At 38.8% G+C, this 16,545-nt stretch overlaps 3 protein-coding genes across 4 annotated transcripts in view; 1 reads left to right on the forward strand and 2 right to left on the reverse strand.

Moving 5' to 3' along the window:
• The window catches only part of LOC126377253 (uncharacterized), a 215,036-nt gene that overhangs the window by 100,356 nt on the left and 98,135 nt on the right, over positions 1-16,545 (reverse strand). The gene's annotated exons all lie outside the window — the stretch shown is intronic.
• Positions 1-16,545, forward strand: part of LOC126377052 (zinc finger protein on ecdysone puffs) — a 78,744-nt gene that overhangs the window by 18,233 nt on the left and 43,966 nt on the right. The window lies entirely within an intron of this gene.
• The window catches only part of LOC126377080 (Y+L amino acid transporter 2), a 33,566-nt gene continuing 17,390 nt past the window's right edge, over positions 370-16,545 (reverse strand). For both annotated transcript variants that reach the window (XM_050024737.1, XM_050024736.1), the window contains exons 3-13: positions 14,256-14,399; positions 11,895-11,997; positions 10,749-10,874; positions 7,861-7,954; positions 6,990-7,131; positions 6,124-6,254; positions 5,683-5,851; positions 4,887-4,980; positions 4,268-4,426; positions 3,506-3,561; positions 370-2,697 (exon numbers count right to left, since the gene is read on the reverse strand). In XM_050024737.1, coding sequence (XP_049880694.1) covers positions 2,695-2,697; positions 3,506-3,561; positions 4,268-4,426; positions 4,887-4,980; positions 5,683-5,851; positions 6,124-6,254; positions 6,990-7,131; positions 7,861-7,954; positions 10,749-10,874; positions 11,895-11,997; positions 14,256-14,399 — 1,221 coding nt within the window. In that variant the 3' untranslated portion in view covers positions 370-2,694. The remainder of the gene's footprint in view (positions 2,698-3,505; positions 3,562-4,267; positions 4,427-4,886; positions 4,981-5,682; positions 5,852-6,123; positions 6,255-6,989; positions 7,132-7,860; positions 7,955-10,748; positions 10,875-11,894; positions 11,998-14,255; positions 14,400-16,545) is intronic.

Genomic DNA, 16,545 nt, shown 5'->3' on the forward strand with positions numbered 1-16,545 from the left:
GAATTTAACCATGGTATTTGGCGTTATTTAGCGATATTTCGAAAATAATAAACAATTAAATCCACACCACATCCACACACCACACGTGAAGTTGACACTAGTTTTTTTCTTTATTAAAGCAACTACATGGAGCATACAGCCTTGTTTGAAGATCATATCAAGGTTATTCTAATATTTAAAAAATCTCAGGCATAAGGGCATAATTTATTTTTTATTAAATTCTTGTTGCTGCTTTTAGATCTACTGGGCTTCTAAAAAATATAAGCCCACTTCAACTTAATAACGTGATTGAAGATTCCCAAACTTGTTCGGTTCATGCCCCCACAGCCCGATGTGGGCTAAATTAAATGGTTAGAAAAACTACATAAATGTTTTCTTATTAATTTATTATTGTCATATTGTGTCCGTAGACATCGCAATACAGCGCGTAACAAACATTGACACATATAACATCGTCACATGTATTTTTTCTTAACACTATTTTTCTTTTGATTACTAAAACGGGAAAAAAATAACAAAATATCCGTCGATCGATACACACATAGATTTTTTAATTATAAGTATATCTTAGACGTACTTAAATCTTAAAAAAAAATATTGCATATCTATACGGTTGGATATTGATACAATAATTAATTACGAATAGCTTAAAAAAACTATTTATAATAATTTTATATAAAACAAAACGTAAAATTCGAATGGAATGTTTTCGTATGATCAAAAAGTTCTTTATATACAAAAATAAAATGCTAAATGCCTAAATTCTTATAAAACACACTATTCACATACGCTTATCTAAAAAATAATTGAGTATTGGGCGCTGCCTATTTGATTATAATGAATAAGCTATAAAATGATTACCTATTTTTTTTTCATATGTCATGAAATATTATAAGTGCTATTTCATTTTTTTTTTTGTACTTATATTAAAATATTCTTTGGAATGTACAACAGAATTCCCACAGCCCGATGAACGATTTCATTACCTTAAAATTAAATCATAGTACATAATCTTAAAAAAATAAAAATCACGTGAAATCATTGTGTATGTTGACACTAACGGAATTCCACAGTCAACGGCGCATTATTATGTGCGTAATTAACTCTATAAATGTATCTAAAATAAGTGAATTACCAAAAAAAGTTTAAAATGTAACTAAATGCATCTAGGCTCTCTGTAGCACCTTATTAAGTGACAACTTTCAAATAGAAAAGCTACAATAGAAAGCTATGTATTGTCATCTTTCATTTAAATTTTCATAATAATACACCTTTCTAGGTTCAATACAGTTATTTAAGATTGGTACTACAGATAGGTATGCGCAAACTAGTTAGCAATATGTACTGTTCCCAATAAGCTGCAAAATTAAGAAAATATAAAATAAACTACTAGACAGCATTAAGCTACAACAGACGCCCATATAAACAGGACTCTAGTAAAGTATCTTTTAAAACAGCTGACCTTATTCTACGATTTTTCTCATCTCTCATTCCAGCAGAGACGTACATAAATATGTATGAGAATGAGTAGAATATGCAATAAAACAGACTAAAATAATTGTATTACTACGTAGCTTATAAAGCTTGACTATAAAGTCGCTTAAATATAAAAACTAAATAAATAAAACTAAGGCTAAATGCGCTTTGAGCTTTTAAAGAGTGGTATTTAGGTAAGTTCATAGACATCGTGTGATATTACACTTATAACAAAGCTATGATTCTCATATCTTATACCTGCTACAATGACCAGAACACATGGATTTTATAATTTATTGATATTACATAGTTTTATTTTAATTTACGAGAATATTTTTTTGTATTTTTCTTCTTAGAAACAAACATGGTCTAAATACAAACATGTTTTGTCAAATCAGTGATTCCCAAACTTAAATGCTTTATCCCCCAAGTGAAAAGATTAACTTTTTGTAATGAGTGAATAATATTACTATGGTAAGAAAATGTGTTTGCTTTGAGAATCAGAAATTTGAAATGGCAAGCAACATTCATCGTAACCATTATTTCGTTGTTAACAACATTTCAATTTCTTAAGACATCAACGATTAATTGGGTAAATATTTCACTCGGAAACGTTTACTTTTAGATATAAATAGATCCATTATCGTAGCCGTGGTTATTTGCTAAGTTAAACAACACGGTCAACTTGCATAGATTGACATCACACTTACGTAAACAGTCAACAACACTTATATGTATATATAAATACGCAAATATACAAAACTTTCTACATTACTATGTAGTATTATGTCATAGGATAGCTATAACACAGATGTCAACGAAGGGGGTCTATTTTATTCATTTTGATAATCTATCTACGATATACCAGGACAAGAATATTACAGCATTCTTCGTCGTCATCTCATATCTACCCATATCATATCATATCTTTGTATGTACCCATTGTTATATTAATAATTTTGATATTTATACTCTATAGTAGTTGAATAGGTACCTACTACTAGCAAGCCATAAGTACATTACTATCGAATTTTATTAAAAAAATAAAATTGACCCCCATATGGATAAATGACACATTTTTGGTAACATTTATTTTTGTTCGTTATAAAGTTATACACTATTCTACACGTACAAATGCTCTTTATATCAATACTAGGATGACTTCTAACCACGATGGTCGGATATGTGAGCGGTAACGTTGTTTCCATTTATGGGCGATTACTGTGGAAAAATAATACAAACACATTTAGTCAAAACTACTATTCAGAGGAGGAGGACAGAGTACTGCGAGGCGGAAGGCAAGAGGGAAACCACTACTCTAGAAAGTAGCATGGAGAATGCTACACCGACAAAAGCGTAGCTCTCAAATTAGTCACGATGAGTTACAACTATTATAATCAGCTGTCATATTTACAACGTAGTACCCCTCTCACAGTGCACAGGCTTTTTTTTCTGTAGCCTAGTGCACAGGCTTACCCCAGGGTGTAAGGGCTCCTATACAACATCTTTCAGGAGTCAAGCCAACCTCACCTGCTCGCGGTGCACCCTGCCGACTAACGAACGAGGCTCTGGCGACCCGCCAACCCGCACTGGACCAGCGTCCAAACCCCCCTTCAATGAACCAGTGCACAGGCTTACCCCATATTTATTATTATTATTAGAGAGGATACAGATAGAGAATGTTCCAGCACATCTTTCGACTGTAAGACGTACGTAGAAAAGATTATTTAACACGTTGACAGTCCCCATACAAAATGTTTTGACTTCCTTGTAAGTCCCGCACATTACTTAAATTTTCATGCGTCCTGTTAAAAACGTAAATAATAATAAATGTATTCTAAACATGTATGGGTCACGGACGCATGGAACTAGTCCGTCATGACCCGTATGTGGATCGCTGGATTGTCAACGTGTTAATAAAATGAAACGGGATTCGAACCCACGACCTCTGGATTGGTGGTCTAGCCTTTAGGTATGTCACATATATAAAATACTAGTTATTACTAATTAATAAATTATGTTTACTTACTTTAATTTTGGGACGCACGGACAAAGTTAACTTTTGGAGTAGATGCGTAGTGGAATCTGGAACAAGTAATATTTTCAATATATAATACCCACACACCTTTACTTTTGGAAATCTACAAAGCACACAATGATATAAAACGTACAATCACATTAAAAGGTCCCAAATCCCAAACCCACTTCAACTGGCGCCCAACATGGGGCCTCAGTTGGAAACTTTTAAGCTTATTGTATCAAGTTTGCTTCCTTTTTTTTAAATAAATCTTTATTTAAAGAGCTTAGTCCCTACTGCCTATGTCGCTCTGTAACAACTACATATTTACATAATAATAAAAAAAATAGCAAGATGAGTTCAGAACTCCCATAAATTATCGCAGTTTTAAACCCACTCTGACCTATCGATATAGTGCTTTAGCTTCCCTTGACAAAGGAACATTATGTGCAGTACCTACATCCTCCACTACCCCACATTCTGTACAGTTTAGATATTCTGTTTTTCTCATCAGGTAGGCAAATTTATTTAATGGTGAATGCCCAGTTCTTAGCCTCATAGCCATAACTTGTTTCTCACATCTACTACAGTGCAGGTATATTCAGCAACTTACTCTTATCGCCATCGGCACACTAGGGTTAGTTAATTCTTTCAAATATAATCTTCTCGAATGATGCTTTGAGCTGAGGTTTGCGCCCAACTAAACTCTAAAGCCTGATGTTCCAAATTTTATACCGGGTGAGAGCTTACTTAATGTCACATGTAGCAACTTACTAGTGATGGAGTTGAGCCCCCGTATCCGGGTCCTGGGCTCTATGAAGAGCAAGTACACAGGCACGGCGGTCAGGATCATGAGGCAGCCCACGCCCGTCTCGTACGGAGACGCCACCGCCGGGAACGCCACCACCAGGATAGTGCAGATTATGTATATCACTGTGGAATTGAAAGGAAGTCGTATAAAATAAGTAGGTAGTGGTCCAGTGGCTGAGCGTTGGGCTCCCGATCCGGAGGTCCTGGGTTCGATTCCAGGTGAGGACATATCACAAAAATTACTTTGTGGTCACTAGTTTGGTTAGGACATTACAGGCTGATCACCTGAAGGCACGTTAACCCGTTGGTTCCGGTTACTACTTACTGATGTAAGTACGTAGTCGTTACATGAGTCATGCCAGGGGCCTTTGGCGGCTCAATAGTAACTCTGACACCGAGGTTAATGAGGTTGGTATTCCACCTCACAACCCACACGATAGGAGCCTAAAAATCTTTTAATTAGGAAATAATCGTATTTTCTTTCTGCAAATTTCGACACGTAAGTTAAAATTGACTTCCATGAGTTTGATTAAGTACATTGTTTCAATTGTTTGATAGTTAAGTGAAGCGAAAAGGAGCTCACCAGGGAAGAACAAGTTGACTTTGATCGGCCTTTCTAAGTTGGGTTGTGTGTACCGCAAAACAGGAAGACACACTACAGCTGCGCCGATACTTAGCTGAAATCAACAAAGGTTTAAAGCTTAACAGTTATATTATTATATAGGTAGTCCTGAAATATTTGTTTCGTTTTCAACCTATATACATAGATTCATCTAAATTATCTTCTTCAAATGTAAAATCCTTTAGAAATAAAACAAATAATTATTTCTAAGCATGCCACCGCCGCCGGCCAAGTAGTTAATGCCATGTACGGCAAATCTACAATAAGCCATGTCAAAAAAAAGTACGCGTGATACACCTTCATTGAAAGTCTGCCTTCCGCACGCCCGCCAATTTTCCCGCGCAAAATTTATGACATTGTTGTGTTTTTTTTTAAATTATTTTCAGTTCCATACTTATGTGAGGGAAAATTCCACTTGATATTAACTCAGAATCATGAGCTAAATTTCCTCGGTATTCGGTACGGTGTCACTAAGATCTTGTATAAGTAGAGACCGACCCGGCCGGCGATTCCCTTCAATCAGCGCTTATCGCTATCGACCCGCTAGGGTCGATTAATTCTTTCAAATATCTTTCCTCTCAGACGACGCCCTGGGCCATGGTTCGCGCCCAACTAGGCACCCTCAGGCCTGTTGTCTTAAACGTTGTACCGGGTAAGAGCCTTCAGCGCTCCCCATTTGTCCGGCCAAGTAGTTAATGCCATCTGCGGCAAATCTACAAAACGTGAAAAAAGAAATTGTATAAGTAAATCCTCTTACCCAAGTAGCGAAGCCAACATAGTTGATAAGCGCGTAGATATCAGACACCGTGAGGTACAGAAGAGAGAGCAGGGCGACGGCCAGTACTGCGAGCGCGGGCGTCGCTCGCGCCGACACCATCGTCAACATCTCCGGCATCTGGCCCTGAGCTGCTCCCGCGTAAAATAACCTGGTTTTGTAACCACATAGATTGTTCAATATAATACAAGCCCATTGATGTTTTATTTTATCAGAAAACGAAGTGTATATAATAGCTCGGACATCTGGGTTATGTCGATTATCTCTTTTTTTTAAAGCATGTAGAGTATGGACTCCTGAATGGAGTATGTGATGCAAATCAAGTAAGATTAAGGCAACTATTCATAAAAAAACATATTCGCCTCATTGAATCAATAATTTACAGTAAAAAAGGCTTGTAAGTAAATAGAAAAAAAAAACAACCTTGAAGAAGTAAGCAGTACACCATTGACAGCGCCAAAAGTGGAGGCGGCGACAAACAGTGGAATTGAAAGCGCGAACCAGCCGAACAGCCGCTCTGCGAACGTCACTGCTACAGCTGCTGACCCCAGCACCTGGAAAGTATCATCTTGCTACACTGATACGACCAATATATCAAAAATTTGCAAACCGATTGTTAAGTCAATCAATCAATCAATAATACTTTATTGCACAACGACATATACAAAGGACATAAACATACGAATAAAAACATAAGTACAATAGGCGGCCTTATTGCTAAATAGCAATTTCTGCCAGGCAACCTAAGTTAAGTTAAGTATTGGTAGGTATTTGACATTTCTTTTAAATGTACCTAAAAACATTTGAAACTTGATTGCTTGTAGAATAGAATATGTATTTATTTATTTATTTATTTTTAGGGAAATTTACAGCAAAATTACACAAAATATACACAACTCTAAGAAGCTACATGCCAACAAAAATTTTCCACATATATGAGTCTAAACAGTTAACTACATACTAAAAAACGTAAACCGTTTGTTAACGGGATAAGTCCGATAACAGCAGCATTAACAAATAACTAGAAGAAACGAATTAATAAACATGTAAGTACAGTTTAAGGATATGGGGTGAGGAAAACCTAGCTCAGCCGCTGGTGGGGAGCGGAGGGTTGCTGTTCTATGTGTACTATGTAGTACTATTCCATATTCTATGATTAAAGACCCAGAGGGGGTGAGGTCGGAACCTGATACGAATTAGTGCGGGGCGGATAGTTACCGTTCTGTAAGTAGTTTTACTCTTTATTCTAAAACCATACGAAACTTCCCGGGACCAAAATTCTAACTCACTTCAGTAGGAGATAATGTGGTGTAGAACGCGATGTTGGTGAAGGTATAGACGAGGGTGACCAGGGTGCAAGAGATAGCGATGGCGCGCGGGAGATTGCGCACCGGGTCCTTCAGCTCCTCGATGATGAAGTTTAGGTAGTTCCTGAAAGATAAACACGTCTAGTATTATTTAAGAGTCACTGTAATCCTGTGGTTCTCCGTATTGCTTCTCAATCAGGGAGCGCCGCGCGCCGGTTTGAATCGCGGTACAAAACTTGCATGAATGAGTTATTAATTTATCTTAAGTGCAGTTTTCACTAAGACAGCTGACTCGAACATTATAGACGGCGATACGGCTCACCACCTATCACATTTGTCTAATAGAAAGTTCGGTGAGGTGTGGGTACTTATTTTATCTTGCGATGGATGTACCTCTGACTACCCCAATTGGGAATACAGTCATGAAATTATGTTGTTATGTACCGACAGGAGCATAGGTACATGTCTACGCTCCTGTCCTCTGTGCTCCTGCTGCTGCCTGTGCTGTTCTGTGCTCCTGTTACATAACAGGCGATCAATTATGCATATTTAAATGGTGTACTCACATGCCCACTATGTGCGAGGATCTTTTCCAATAAGATTGGCTATATAAGCCACATGCGAGCACATGAACGTCGGAGTTGAAGCAGTCGCCGTAGCCGAAATCGGCTGGATATCATCATCATCACATAACAGGGCCACGTATTTTATTTATCATCATCATTACATTAATTCCTAACATGACAATTACCCAAACAACCTCCTTTTTGGCTTGGCCTCGAAGTCACCCAACCCAATACACATATTAGCAATTTTAATTAATTCCCTTGTAAAATGAAAATTAACAACTCACCATCCGTTATAAGCAAACAATCCTGAATAGAAAGAGAGCGCTATAGAAGTGACGTCATTCGTTGTCCCCTCGAATGTGAAATGTTCAGTTTTTCCTGAAAACAAACGATAGCAATCGTTTCAGTTTAGTATTATTTTAAATGGTAACGTACTAGCCTGGAAAAATACAATTAGGATGAAAGGAATGAAAATAATTATTTTTATGAAAAAAAAAAACTCAATACTTACACAGGTTCTTAAGCGACTTTCTAGGTTACGTTCCCCAATAACAATAGTAAGTACTTAAGTAAAATATTTATTTCCTCTAAGTACATTGTTCTTATACTAATTTACAATAATTTTATAACATGAACATAAAAAATAATTGAATATAAAAAAACAATATGTAAAGATGGTATTGTACAGATTTAACTTAATTACCTACTTTCTCATTTCTCGGGGTACATTATTATTAAAAAAAAATATGTAATGGCAGAGACACATATAAAAATATTTTTTGCTTGATATTTGGATCAGATAATTATGGTATAGAATTATGTTGCTCCCTATAATGCATCTCTGTATTTAGATCAGAATAATAATGGATAGAAGAAGTAATGATGAAGGTGCCTGGGTGTAATAAAAAGGGTCATCATTTATACCCAAAAACAAAAAAAAATTTAAAAGATGCAAATGTCTATTATCCATGAAATTAAAAGGTTAAATCTGTACAGCGCCATCATCACCAGGGAAAAAAATAAAGACAAAATATTAAATTAAGAATGTATTGAACTGTTATTTTTATCGAAATATCGAAATATATGAATACGAAATATCAAAAATATAGACTTGTAGTGAAGACTAATCAATATTTAACTGTAATAATTTCTAATAAAATGAAATGAAATAAACTGAAATAAAATTAAAATGAAATAAAATAATTAAGTATTTACTCTGTACAGCGCCATCTGCATTGTTTTTGGGGAATGTTACCGGAGAGTATACAGTTGTGGTGGTCACTCATCATATTAAATTAATATACGGATATTATCATTGATATTATGTAAAACACTCTTTAAACCATTGATGTGTAATAATGTTAATAGAAACCCCAAATTCACTTACATACATCTTTCAAGCCTTTCAATCTTGAGAAGCTCGGCGGCGCAGCGGTTAACGCGCTCGGTCTGCGATTGTTGAAGTAAAGCAACTTTCGCAAAGGCCGGTCATAGGATGGGTGACCACAAAAAAAAATAATCTCGAGCTCCTCCGTGCTTCGGAAGGCACGTTAAGCCGTTGGTCGCGGCTGCATTAGCAGTCGTTAATTACCATCAATCCGCACTGGGCCCGCGTGGTGGTTTAAGGCACGATCTCCCTATCCATCCATAGGGAAGGCCCGTGCCCCAGCAGTGGGGACGTTATTGGGCTGATGATGATGATGACATCTTTCAAGCCATGTATAAATCCCCTTCCTGCACAAAGCACTAACAAAACGCGCTCAATTGAATTAATTTCGCGCTGTATTCAAGCTATGTAACGAGACACGACCGGATCGTAGCAATCATCTAATAAGAATCTGTCGCCTACGCCTTCCGTAGACCACTGTGGGCTACTTGTGTTGCTAGCCGAAGTTTGAGAATCAGTGTCTATTAATTTAAATACCTAATGACAATCAGTGATGTACCGGTCACGAGCTTTAATATGTATACACTTTGGTACCATGTCACATTAACTTTTTTGACAAATTGAACTGAAGTCTCACTAAATGTCAAATATGTTAGTGCGACAGAGTCCTCAAGTTGCTCTTGACTGCTCCCGCTGTAAAAACTCTTTAATAGTAAGGACACTGGCTGCTTTTCTTTTTTCAAATTGTTCTTTCTTGTACTTTGGTATTATCTGCCTAAAGGTTAGGTAATAAAGCTCTTTTCAGTATGAGTTTTACGCCTTTTTACTGCCGGGAACATTTCCAAAGTACTTATAGCTTTCCGTCCAATTTTCGATGACAAAACATAAATGGACCCCAGAATTCTGAATTTCCGAGCACGACGCGAATAGATTCCCTAATTGTCTGTCAGCGAAAGAATCTCATTCGTTTATGCCTCTCCTTCACGTCTACTGGCTGATAAATCAATTTTGTCGAGAAAATTGGTGCCGTCTCGAACAGTAAGGATCGATGTTCTCTAGGCTCTGCACGGTAACCGCGCCGCGCGGCGCGAATTATACGAATAGCCGTTTGACGTCCATCTACGTAGATAGCATTCGTATCGTTTATTGGTCGAAGCGCTCAATATAAACCGGTGCGGTTGTCAAGTAGACCCGGCTGGCTGGGTGGCATACAAATTTGTTGGGAGCCTTGAATTTACTGCTTTTCATTAATAATATTTACTGTAAGTATTAGCATTAGCTCACGACTATGCCCCAATGAGGGTCTTTCCAGGTTACGGTTCCCAAAAACTATATGGAAGGCAAATTCAAATTCAAAATTCAAATCATTTATTGTGATTTGAATTTTGAATTTGATGGCGCTGTACATATTTTCCTTCGTTTAATCTTCTTATTTCATTGATAACAGACATTATGCATCTTTTATCTTTGTTTTTGGGTATAAATGATGACCCTTTTTATTACACCCACGCGTTTAATTACATCCTCCACCCATTATTATTCTGATCAAAATAAAGAGAAGCAATAAAGATAGCAACATAATACTATACATAATATGATCCAAATATCATGCAACAGATATTATATTATATGCTTCTGCTATTGTGCTGGATTCGAACCTGCGACTACAAAGTGAGAGGCAAGCGTTGTAGCAACTGAGCCACCACGACTCGTACGGCAGGATTCGTCATTAGTAGACGTTTGTGGTATTTGATTAAGATGATTTGGTACACTTCTGATACTGACCTAGACACAGCTGGTAGGCCCCGGCTGCGATGATGATGAACAGCGCCAGCAGCTTGGCGTACGTGAACCAGTCCTGGACCCTGGTCGCCGCGCGGACCGACCAGCAGTTCACGAACGTTAGCAGCACTGGGGAGATTTTAAGCAGTTTAACCAGAAATCATGTCAGGGGCCTTTGGCGGCTCAATAATAACCCTGGCAACAGGGTTGATGAGGTTGGTAATTCACCTCTCAACCCACACGATAGAAGAATGCAAACAAAAGTCAAATATACCTTTTTTTTGACGTGACTTATTGTAGATTTGCCGCCGATGGCATTAACTACTTGGCTGGACGAATGGGGAACGCTGAGGACTCTCACCCGGTATAAATTTTAAGACAACAGGCCTGAGGATGCCCAGTTGCGCGCGAACCTCGGCTCAGGGCGTCGTCTGAGAGAAGGAATTTTGGAAATAATTATTCGACCCTAGTGGGTCGATAGCGATAAGCGCCGAATGAGAGGTCTTTGTCGACCACGCCAGACAAAGACAGATTTAAAATTAACTAAAAACATTTTCTTTTTAACTTATTTATGAATCTTAGTCAAGAAAAACGTAATAATAAGTCCGACGTTTGATCACGTGTTTCGATGACGTCACAGTGTGCTTTTCATACAAATTCCATAGTAATTTAGTGTTTGGACGTTTAGTAAAAAGTAACTGATTTGACTAGTTGGATACTAGCCTAATGACGCTGGCGTCAGCTTAATGCCAATACATAGATTGTAGTAATTTAGTGTTTGGACGTTTAGTAAAAAGTAACTGATTTGACTAGTTGGATACTAGCCTAATGACGCTGGCGTCAGCTTAATGCCGATACATAGATTGTCAGAATTTCGCATGCACAAGGGGAAGAACCGGCGGTGTAATGGTTAACACGCTCGTCCTGGTTTCACAAGAGCTGCGGGTTCAAATCCCGTCCGAGTCAGTTTTTTTTCGATTTAAGTACTTTTATCTTTATAAGTTTCCCTAAGCACGAGTAGGTACTATAAAAACAAAATTAGAAATCTTGTCTCGTTTCGATTGTAAGATCAATACGCGACCTCATCTATAGTAGGCTGGTATTCCACATCACAACCCACACGATAAGAAGAGAGTAGTAGGTACTTACATATACAGCAAGCAGCCAGCAGCCTGGTGGCATCGTTGGGAGGGTCGCACTCTGGAAACATCGGCTTGAGGACGTACGTGCTGAACGTGAGGGCTACGATGGCCTGCCAACACAGGTAACACAACATTATTACAACACATAATAACGGGTTCTTCATCATCATCATCATCATCATCATCATCATCATCAGCCGCACGACGCCCACTGCTGGGCATGGGCCTCCCTCAAGGATCTCCACGACGATCGGTCCTGCGCTGCCCGCATCCAGCGGCTTCCCGCGACCTTCACCAGATCGTCGGTCCACCTTGTAGCGAGCCTACCCACTGAGCGTCGTCCGACACGTGGTCGCCATTCTAGAACCTTTCCGCCCCAGCGTTTAAAGTAGGGATATGAGACTCCCGATATTTCGACACTGTTGCAAGTGCCGGTTATTCGGATTCGTTCTTCCATATCTAAAGGGTACCCGCGGTAAGAACCCGTTATTATATGTTTTAATTATGATAATAACCGCGTAAACTTAAAACAATGTATAACACAACATAAGCTCATGAATTCCCAATTAGGGTAGTCACAGGTACGTCTCACTGCTGGGCACAGGCCTCCCCTCAATCAACCGGAGGGGGTATGGAGCATACTCCACCACGCTGCTCCAATGCGGGTTGGTGGAGGTGTTTTTACGGCTAACAGCCGGGACCAACGGCTTAACGTGCCCTCCGAAGCACGGAATCATCTTACTTTTTTCGGACAATCAGGTGATTCAAGCCTGAAACGTCCTTACCAAACAAAGGACAATCTCACAAAGTGATTTCGACAATGTCCCCATCGGGAATCGAACCCGGACTACCAGATCGTGAGCCTAACGCTCTTACCACTAGACCACGGAGTCACAGGTACACCTATCGCAATAATATAATAGTCCCAGTACCCACACCTCACCGAGCTTTTTGTACCACAGGTATTGCTAAAAAAACACTGGCACGTAGCTAAGATAAAATAAGAGTATATCCTTTATCCTTTGTTCGCAATACTAAAGTAAAAATTGTGCACAAATAGTAATGCAGCCTAAATTAAAATACAAATCTTCCTATACGGGTAATATGAGATACATATATAGCAATTTATACACAACTAAAGTACTATTTTCTTAAAATCACTGATACCTACGCGTCTTATTTATGATGCGTAATAAAATAGCATCGATCGGCCCCACTTCGGGCGCCAATACGGTATGAATATTAACTAACCCTATCTAGACGGTTCCCGTCCCACATAGATCGTTTAATATTTTATCGTTATCTGCTAAACGTTATAAAAGATCTTGTGACATCGATAAAAGAAAAAATAAAGTTTTTTTAACATGCTCAACATTTTTTTTTGCGTAACTTATTGTAGATTTGCCGAAGTTGGCATTCTTACAGCCAACCAACTACTTGGCCGGTAAATGGGGAGCGCTGAGGGCTCTCACCCGGTACAAAATTTAATCAACAGACCTGGGGGTGCCCAGTTGGGCGCGAACCTCGGCTCAGAGCGTCGTCTGAGAGGAAGAATATTTGAAAGAATTAATCGACCTAGTGGGCCGATAGCGATAAGCGCTGACTGAGGGAAATCGTCGAACACACCGGCGGGGTCGGTATCGGGGTCCTGACGGTTTAATATATTGTAATACTTCCCTTGTTCGTACTGAACAACGCTCTATAACAAAGCAACATGAGTAAGAAATCGGAAAACATTGAAATAGCAAATAAAGTAAATAACCGTCGCCAATATTAGACTATTGGCGCCCAACGAGGGACTGCCTAGATAACAAAACACAATCCCTGCTCAATGAAGACAAACTGTTACAAAGCTATTTCCGATCGCAATAACGATCTTGTTTTCACAGAAAATAAAGATTTATTTAGATTTAAGTAGACAAAAACATTAGTAGTAAACTTGAATTTTCCTAACGTTTTAACAACACGTTAACATAAAAACATAAACAGCCTACATTCCACTGCTGGGCGCAGGCCTCCCCTCATTTAACTGGAGAGAGTATGAAGCATACTCCACCACGCTGCTCCACGGCGGGTTGGTGGAGGTGTTTTTACGGCTAATAGCCGGGGCCAACGGCTTAACGTGCCCTCTGAAGCACGGAATCATCGTATAGGCTGTTTATGTATGTTATGGTATGTAGTATTGGCTTTCGATTTTATTTTGATATTCTTATTGAAATAATTGAATAACAAGATGTCTATTGTCTAATAGACATCGTAGTTTCTTAGCATCGACGCAAATCTACTCAGGTTTAACGATACTTGTTATACTTACATGTATATTTTTGTTATAAAGGTATGAAATATGAAAAAAGAAATGGTAACTTACCTGAGAACAGGGTCGGACAATCATACATTCTATCCAGAGCCGAATGAAGGCGGCGAAGGGGCCGAATGTTTCCATAATGTACGCATAGTCCGCGCCGCTGACTCGGATCATTGTGCCGAGCTCCGCGTAGCAGTAGGCTCCCACCTGCAGGGAAGACAGGGGATTTAGTCGAAATAAGAAGTTGCTTAGGTTTTTTTTTAGGGTTTTCTAAAACACAAATGTTAGGTTTTTAACCTGAACTTGCACATTCCGTATTGTTCGTCGGCGACTTTGTAAAATATTGTTACAATACTTTGTAATGCAGTTAACCATTTTTATCGCCATGGGCAACTGTTACGGTAATGATACAAATTCAAAAATATCTTTATTTAATAGGTAACATAGTTACACTTTGAATCGTCATTTTTTACATAACGAACGTCTCATCCGCCTAAGACTACTGCAGTTTCTCACAACCTGTATAGCCGGGGAAAAGAAGCTGCAAGAAAAACCTCGGCACAGGTCCCTAGACGTTCTTTTAAAAAATAAAAATAATATAATGTGATGTGGAGGAGCTCGGTTGCGCAGCGGTTAACGCGCTCGGTCTGCGATTGTTGAAGTAAAGCAACTTTCGCAAAGGCCGGTCATAGGATGGGTGACCACAAAAAAAGAAAAGTTTTCATCTCGAGCCCCTCCGTGCTTCGGAAGGCACGTTAAGCCGTTGGTCCCGACTGCATTAGCAGTCGTTAATAACCACCAATCCGCACTGGGCCCGAGTGGTGGTTTAAGGCCCGATCTCGCTATCCATCCATAGGGAAGGCCCGTGCCCCAGCAGTGGGGACGTTAATGGGCTGGAGATGATGATATTGTTATACAATTGAGTAATTTAGCTGCCTAATATAAGTTCTCAGACAGTTAATCCCATACATTCATACCTTCTAAATAATCATCATCATTGGCCTTATACGTCTGTTTCAGACGATCTATGCAAGAGAAGTGTGTCAGGATCGAAGCAAATGGAATTGTATAGTATCTGCTTACCCCGGTGGGAAATAATCACTAACCTTATAAGTAATAACCTTTTTTGCAGCGTTTCTGTTTAACTACTGTCTTATACTTATAACAGTTGATTTTTTTTTTTTTTTGACGTGACTTATGTAGATTTGCCGCAGATGGCATTAACTACTTGGCCGGACAAATGGGGAGCGCTGAAGGCTCTCACCCGGTATAACAGTTGAAAGGCAAATTCTGAATAGCAATGGGAATCTTATTGTAAAATTGATGTATTTGATTGATTGGTGTAATTGATTGTAATATTGTGAAATTGATGGGCATACAATACAATGTATTTGATTGATTGGTGTAATTGATTGTAATATTGTGAAATTGATGGGCATACAATACACGGCCGTAATCTGCGGAATCCGATTCAGCTGCTGCCTGTGCACAGTCTAACAAAATCCTCCAAGCTCGCCAGGGTAATGGGCCCGGGGCCACTGTCATTGTCATTTCTTCTGCTCAGCCATAACACCTTGCGAAATGACGTAAATTCAAAAATGTTACATTGACCTTCAACAAGTTTATCCACGATAATTACGTTGGATAAATGATTCTGATTTATTACTGTGTACAACAGACTCCCAGAGGATGTTACGTCGCTCGGTTCTTCGCTCACTTGCTTTAAATGATTATGATGTTTTTAAAATTATTATTACGAGAGTATTAATTCCGTTCCAAAAAGCTTTTTAAATAAACAGCCAGCAATTTAAACAGTCTTATGTAATTAAACTCTAGGGATTGTAAGCCTCTTAGAGATTGTTTTCGAAATAATGTCTCACGAGACTTGTAAGCAATGTCTTCCATTTTCAAAATGATAATGTAAAAGTATTGATTCAAAAAGTATATTTAAAGATGTATAAATATAATACAAGCTGGCGATGAGTAGGTCTGTACGAGGTGTTAGTAACAAACCTAAACCACACCCCGGTCACTTCATACAACAACCACGCACGTGCATCTGTGTGTGTGACGTCTGACACCATACCATTCAAGTCTTAACTAAACTATGTTCGAGGGGGGGTGAGCTGAACCTAGTTCCGCTGCTGTGCGCTGGTGGGGAGCGGAGAGTTGCCGTTCTATACGTAGCATTAATTCAAATTCAAATTCAAAAATATCTTTATTCATTTGGTAACATACTTTGAATCGTCAATTTTTACATAACGAACGTCTCATCCGCCTAAAGCTACTGCAGCTTCTCACAACCTGTATAGCCGGGGAAAAGAAGCTGCAAGAAAAACCTCGGCACAGGGCC

This window comes from Pectinophora gossypiella, chromosome 22 (assembly GCF_024362695.1).
Source record: "Pectinophora gossypiella chromosome 22, ilPecGoss1.1, whole genome shotgun sequence".
In the NCBI taxonomy this organism is placed as follows: domain Eukaryota; kingdom Metazoa; phylum Arthropoda; class Insecta; order Lepidoptera; family Gelechiidae; genus Pectinophora; species Pectinophora gossypiella.